General features: G+C 36.1%; 1 protein-coding gene across 1 annotated transcript; it reads right to left on the minus strand.

Moving 5' to 3' along the window:
- Positions 1–145: 145 nt before the first annotated feature.
- Positions 146–2,168, minus strand: LOC133794322 (pyruvate, phosphate dikinase regulatory protein 1, chloroplastic). The gene is made up of 3 exons (XM_062231532.1): positions 1,638–2,168; positions 547–1,186; positions 146–448 (listed from the first exon to the last, which is right to left on the minus strand). Exons 1-3 carry the CDS (start codon positions 2,157–2,159, stop codon positions 345–347), a joined length of 1,266 nt encoding a protein of 421 aa, XP_062087516.1. The 5' UTR covers positions 2,160–2,168; the 3' UTR covers positions 146–344.
- Between the last annotated feature and the right edge of the window lie 5,700 nt (positions 2,169–7,868).

Here is a 7,868-nt window from a genome sequence, read left to right on the forward strand (position 1 = left end):
TACGACTTATAATATTTCCAACTAATCGATCAATAGTTTCAGCTCATAGGTTTGGGTTCATATAAGTTAAGCATCTTCCCTATATGAAGTCCTATCTCCTGGTGAGCTATATAAATCGAGTTAAGCATATTTAAGACATAGTCAATAGTATACAGTATACTTATATTTTATAATATAATATGATACAATTTACACAATTTTTGGAATATGATGTATAACCATGACAGTTTAAAAGGCAGAGCAAACTTTTACCTTATCTTATATCAGGTAAGAACTAGGCAGATGGCTCTATTGCTACATAAATATTTAATTTGTGCATGCTTTAAGATAATAAATCACTATCTTCAGTAACGCTTTGAGATTCTTGGCATTGAGCATCTGTGCTTCCTATCCTGATAAAGCCTCAACACAACAGCAGCAGTTTCTTCGATTGCTTTTCCTGTTACTTCTGTATTCAAAGAATGAATATCCATCATCGCCATTATGATAAACTAATTATGTCAAGCTGAGAAGTATTTGAATGAACAACCGGTTAAACATGCTTACCAATTACTGGCCAAACAGGATTCCGGGCAAAAATTTTGCCAGCAAATTCAAGCTCCCTCCTAACATAATTCATTTCTGAGTAATTATTCCCCACTTCGTTAGTAAACCCCAGGCTCTTAGCTCTAGCCCTCCTAATCGTCTGCAGCACTAATGGGTTTATAGTCAAACCAAAAACCTTTTCTGGGTCAACCTGAAAAAGCGTTTTGGGCAAATCAACGCCCATAACAATGGGCACATTTGCCACTTTGTAGCCCTTTTGAGCTAGATAAATCGACAATGGCGTCTTCCCAGTACGAGAGACACCAGCAAGAATAATGTCAGCCTTGTGCAAGTTCTGAGGCAAAGCCCCATCGTCCTGCTTGATGGTAAACTCAATGGCTTCGATCCTCCGGAAGTAATCTTCGGAGAGAGGGATATTCCGGCCAGGAGCCCCGCGAGGTAGGCCGGACGGCGAGACACCTAGGTGAGAAGCGATGGCCTCTGTAATGGGGCCCAGTATGTCAGTCGACGGTAGACCCCACAACTTGCAGGCTTGCTCTGCAGCTTCCGCCATGGAAGGATCAGCCAAAGTGTAAACCACCATAGCGCCCTCTCTCGCTGCTTGCCTCACAATCTCCATTAACGGCTCTACATCATCAATCTGACATCAAAAAAAAAAAAATTATAATAAATAAAGGCAACTCATTTTTTACAAAATTCTTTTTATTTAATAAGATTTTAGACTTAATGCATTATGCACCTCATATTTTATCAAATTAATTTTTTAAAATTTTTATAATATCTTAATATAATATAAGATGATACAATATAAAAGAAAATTTATTATATCTGTTGATTATTTTTTCGTAAATTTATATTTTTATATTATTATTTATTTTATTTTAAACTAAATATATCATTTAAAAATTTTAATTTTTAATAAATAAAGTTTATAATCTTTTTTAAAACATATAAAGTGTAATTATAAATTATTAAAATATTTATAAATATTTTTTTTTTTGACAAATGAAACTTGTTATATATAATTTGAAGTGTATTTAAAAAAAATCTTGCAGCTAAAAGATATTTAGATTATGAAATTACAAAAGTACCCCGGAAAACAAGTGGGTGTGTACGGGACACCCACGGTCCACCAAACAGTGCTCGAACTGTCCCAACGCTGCGTTAACTGAATGCTCCGCCGTCCATCCAGTTCCGTCGGAGATCATGTAAATCGATTTCGACGACGCTGCCACCCAGTCAGTATCGGCGTCTGCTCCAGCTGCGGCGGTAGACTCAAGCTCTCCGCTCTCTCTGAGCTGAATTTGACGGTCTAATTGAACCGCCAGGGAGCGATGAGTAGGGCGGTCCAATTTTCGACCGGAGCGAATGGCACGGGCCCTTGACCATCGCTTCAGCTGAGGACTGCCCTTGAACTTGCGGACCTGATTGTCTGAATCAGAGTCGGGTTCGTAAGGGGTTTCAGGTTTGGTATGGAGAGAGATGGTTTGGGGGTTTGGAGACTCGGGGATGATCGAATTCGAAGCAGCGAGTGTGGAACGTAGGTTGGGTTTGGGGAGGTTGAAGCTAGACGAAGCAAACATATTTTTTCTGTGACTTATTTTATATTTCATTTAATTACTGGAAATTCTTAATAGGATATAAAACACTAGACACACAGTGAGCTTCGTAGCATCCGAAGCCAAGAATAGATGGGCCTAATTGATTGGGCCCATTTTATTGGGAAGGGTACAGTTTAATAAGCCCAAGGGCTGAAGCCTTCAAAGCCTGCAGCCAACTACATCATTATCTGACCCAATTTTTAGAGATTATCTGGATGGCATGTTATGTTATTCCTTTATTTTTTATAGAAAGATTTAATTAAAGTTTTGTAAGAATAGATTTTGAATCATTTTTATCTATATTTATAATTTTGTTCATGAATTTTTTATTTACAGATGTAACACAATTTCAGATTTTAGTATACCGAATTTTGTAACATATCTTGGCTTTTATTTGTTACATTTATATGTTGTAATTTTGTTTCATAATTTGTGTTAACTTTCCTGATTTTTCCGAAAAGCTTGCTTCAAAATGATAAGAATAGAAGTGTCAATGGCGGCAGAAAGACAGTTAAAATATCTACTGCAATCAATATTAAAAAACACAAAATTAACAACCGAAAAAAACAGATATATGATTCTGAGTAGTGGAGGATTCAGAGTTTTTTTTTCTACCGGATGATAAAAAATTAACGATTGCATTTTATATACAAAATACACATGTTAGTAAAATTAGTAATGACATAGCAATAAATATATAAACAAAGAGAAATATATGTATGTTATACCTAAAATTCAAATAAAATAATTTAGCATGGCAGAAAGTATGAAGATTTATATGAAAAAAGGGCTAGCATGCCTCCTAGGCCCAAGGTAGATCCGCCTTTGCTTCTGAGTTTAAGACAAAGGAAGAGGAACTAGCTAGTTCCCCAAAAATTTAAGGTTGGGTCTCCAATTGAGTTTGTAGGATTCACAAATTTTCTTTTTTTGGAATTCAACTTTTATTTTTAGGATTTATTATTGTAATTTATTTTGAAACTTTAATGTTGATATGATATTGTTTTGATCTTTGAGTTTAGATGCATTTTAATTTATGATCTTAGGTCTAAGTTTTGTTAACGACTTGGCTTTGTTTTTAACATTTTGTATATTGTTGTGATGTGTTTGTGTTCAAGGTTGTTTTTGGTGTTTCATTTTTGGTTTCCTTTATCATGTATGTTCCAATGTGTTTAAAAGTAAAAGTCTAATCGGACCCAATTTTTTTTCCTTCCTTTTTGTCATTTTGGTTTAGTTAATCATTGCCATTCTTAGATAAGAAAGTCGTTATTAGTCCAAACACGTAATAAATAGGGAATTTTTAAAAAATATGGCTTTTATGTCATCATTGTGCAAAAATATGAGAATTATATATTTTTTAATTTGTATAGAAAAATTTATTAAAGAAAAAAAATAAAGTGTACTATTGTAAATTAATGGAAGTTAAATTTAAAACCAAACTACATTAGCCAAACAGGGGTACTATTGTAAATTAGCATTCCACTCTTCTCTCTCCCAACCCCAGCCACACAAATCCTTTCTCTCTCCAAACTCAGCCGCACGGTTTTCTCTCGCTCGTCTCTCTACTCTTTTCTTTTCCCTAATCGCCACCTCCCTTGTTTTCCACTCACCTGCCTCATCATCTCCACCATCATCTCCGACCACCCACCCTCACCACCTGTGATTCACCTTAGGCATGCACATCTGTGAAACCTAGCCCAGAACACCCAGCCGCGCCATCGACGAACCAACCCTCAATCCACACATCTCTGCGCAATTCCATTCGCGAGCCCCCAAATCCTAAATGACGGGGCTGGGTTGAGGCGAGGGATGTGCTGGTGGTGGTCAGGGTGGTGCTTGGGCTAAGTGTGATTGTGGTGCTCGGAGCTGCACAAAACAACAGGGATGGCTGGGGTTGAGACTGGGTTCTGCGCGCAAGGATGGGGGGTTTTGGTGGTGGTCAGAGGCAAGGGAGGAGGGTGCTTCGTGGTCATATCTGTTTTTTTTTCTATTTTCATGTCTGTGGTAACTGGTTACCTTCACGTTCTAATGTGTGTGTATATTTTTTGGTTATTTATGGTAAGTGGTTATCTATGTTACTAAAATCATATTTAATTCTTTTTCCTATTTTTAATGAAGTGTTTTTCCTCTTTTTCCTTCAAATTTGATGTTTCTTTTCATTTCTAATATGAGTGACTGTCACTTCTCTTATTGGTAACTGGTTACCCCTCTTATAGCAGAATGTTACTCCTCTCAGGGTAATTGGTTACCCCTCCTGATACATGTTATTTAACATAGCTCTAGGATTTTTTTTACATAACTGTGAAAAATCAAACAATTAAGTAATTGGTTATCCCTCCCGATTCATGTTATTTAACCTAGCTCTATCCAGGTTATTTGTGTAACTGTGAAAATTTCATCAAGTAACTGGTTACCTTACCCAGGTTTTGAAAAAAAGTACAATCTAAAAAAAAATAAAAAATAAATAAATGTTTATAATAAATAAAAAATAATAATAAACACAATTCATATTACAAAAAAAATAAAAAAATAAAAAATTGTAAAACAATCACAGAAAAATTTAATATGAAAATAATTATATAAAATTAATATAAAAAAACCAGATAAGCTAAAACTATGGCATAAACAAACTTTTATAAAAAAAATATGGGAAACTAAACCCCTAAAAGTGAAAATTATTAAAAAAAAAACATAGATTAACTTTTCTTGAAAAAAACTATATTTTTACAAAATCTATTAAAAATCTCATATAAAATGTAATTTCCTCAGATAAATACTCTCATTCTTATATCAAACTATTTTTGTAACGCCCTGTTTATCCCAGAATCGTTACGGTGAACCGGAAATTTGACCCGCTACCCGAGTCTTTTGGTTAAAAACGTGCTCTAAGTGTTATTAACAAGCTAAGGTGAAAACCCACAAAAAGGAAATGATACGTTTTATTATATACATAAAACTGTTCATGGGCCCACTAGAACATTTACAAGTTATTTGCAACTCAAAATGGTCATTACTGTTTCAAAATTACAAACCCGCCGACCTAAGCGGCAAAAATAGGGTAAACCCTCTAGTTCCTCTGAGAACTCCTTGGCCGTGGTGGTCAAGCGGCCGCATATGTACACATCACCACCTAAGCTCTCCACTAAAGGCTAGGTGTGCTTTTCTTTCCCTTTACCTGCACCACATAGCACCCATGAGCCAAAGCCCAGCAAGAAAACACAGTATTACATGTAAACATTATCAAATGATTATTATTATAATCATATAGAGCTTGTAGCTCTTAAACAAATAAGTGAATATCACTTGAGGTTCTAGAAAAATCATACTGGGTGACTGACAAGCAAGTCACTAATTTAAACAGAAGAGTGGCTGTTAGGTAAGCCACTAGCCTTAAACAGACAAGAGACTGATAGGTAAGTCTCTAACTTTAAACAGAAGAGTGGCTGCTAGGTAAGCCACTAGCCAGTGACTGATAGGTAAGTCACACAAGCGCTTATAGTATTCATCAAACTTAAGGTCGGTCTGGCATTAATGCTCTTTGAGTCATCCAATGCAGATATCGATTAGATCTAATCTTTATTGGCTTGCGTTGAACACGCTAAGGCCGTCTTGACTTATGAGTCAGCACCGTGTGACCAGTGCCCAGTACCACTGCCGAACCTGACTAATGAGTCACAACTTCACAGTTGATACTGACACCTTTGCCACTTCTGACAAATGAGTCAATACCATGCACAAGTGAGAAAGATTCACTAAGCATTCCATGATTAATCCGTCCACATTTACACAATCAACATGCCTCAAGAATAGCCATGCATGTCACATACGGGGTGTAGTTTTCTTACCTCAGATTCGAGCTAGAATGAATAGAAGAACAACCCTTGAGAATGGTCTAGCTTTTAGTACTTTAGCGGTCACCTAATCATAACACATTATAGGATACCATCAATAAAATGATAATCAAGGGTTCCCAAGCCAAGATCTAGCCTCCGAGACATCAATCCCCACTAATCTGGGTAGTAGGAGTGATCCCGAGGCCTAAAACCATGTTCCCGAGGCCAAAACACTCAAATGGGCTCAACCCTGCTCAAGGGTTGCGTCCCTGGCATCAAGGGCCGCGGCCCTTGCTTGAAGAAGCAGGTGGGGAAGGTTGTGCCTGCTGGGTGCCGCGAATAACTTGTAAATGTTCTTGTGGGCCCATGAACAGTTTTATGTATATAATAAAACATATCATTTCCTTTTTGTAGTTTTTCAGATTAGCCTGTTAATAACACTTAGAACACGTTTTTAACTAAAGGACTCGGGTAGCAGGTCAAATTTCCGGTTCACCGTAACGGTTCTGGGTAACCAGGGCGTTACAACTTGGTATGAGAGCCTTGACCCAGCCGGAAGTGTGGCCGACAGGGACGTCGGACCCCTAAGGATGGGTGATTGTGACAGTCAGAATCTCGTGATCCGCAGGAGGAAAGACCGGCTAAAAAGGTTGTGCAATCCCACATCATCTAGGGAATGTCAAGTGTGATGATTCTAAGACTGTGTAGGTATGGGACTACACAGTTGAAGATGACTTAATTGGGTTGATGGGTACTACCTATGCCAACATGATGCATCTTCTTTTCGATAGCCCATCACTTGAGAACTCTAAAGTTAAGCGTGCTTGACCTGGAGTAATCTCAAGATGGGTGACCTCACTCGCACGCTGGAAAGAGTTTGCAGGGTCAGTTATCATTCCAGGAAGCAGCCATAGTGACGTGGGGCGTTACAATTTTCTTCGTGTATATGTTTGTACACATATATTTATTGGCGATGTTTCATATTTTTCATTTGTTATTGGTTATTTACATTTTGAACACTTCTCTTTTGTGTCATTGAAATATTAATTATTTTCCATGATTATCTCTTCTCTATGCGTAAAGCTTATCTTTCTCCATGTGCATAATGCTTATTTTTGTAAAAACTAAATATCGAGAACTGATTTGATTATTAATTCAACAATTAACACGTACTATTCTTTGTAAATGAATCAATGAAATTTGTACAAGATTCCTGCAATTTAACTAATATTTATAGGGGCCTCAGACATGCTATCGGTTTAGGGTTTGATTTATTGAAAAAGTTTCAGTCTTGTATTGATATCAAATTGCTGAGAAGTATTAGTTGATATATATTAGTTGACGTCATTTTAAGGTGATTTATTTTTCCAGGTAAAATTTCTTAATCATTGCTTTAGGTTCTTAAACAGTTTTCTTTCTTCTCACAAACGTTTTTTATTAGCAGTTAAGTTTCAAGAAATTTGAATATGTAACTGCTCCTTGCATATTCAAAAATAGTTGTTAATTGATATATTATTTCAAATTAATATATTTTTTTTTAAATTATTTTTCTAAATAATAGCGTTTAGCAGTCAACAACCAACAACATAATCAGTTGTCTCATATCTTTTGGTATCATTATTGATCCAAAGATAAGTTTTTCAATTGTGTCCAATGGGATTCAAAATCAACAGTCTTGGCCTTTGGTGCCTATGGTGGGATTCAATTTCTACACTTGACAATTTGTTGTTTTGTATCTAATTTGTTTTGTTTTGTTCGGTTTCATCTTTGTAAAACAATGAGAATTCGGTAGACTCTGAAGATGGCAAGAATATGTAGATAAGTTTTCCTCGATACATTGAGATTTTAATTTTTTTTTACTTCGTTAGTTGATATTAGCTAATAAATATCA

Source organism: Humulus lupulus, chromosome 8 (assembly GCF_963169125.1).
Source record: "Humulus lupulus chromosome 8, drHumLupu1.1, whole genome shotgun sequence".
NCBI lineage: Eukaryota > Viridiplantae > Streptophyta > Magnoliopsida > Rosales > Cannabaceae > Humulus > Humulus lupulus.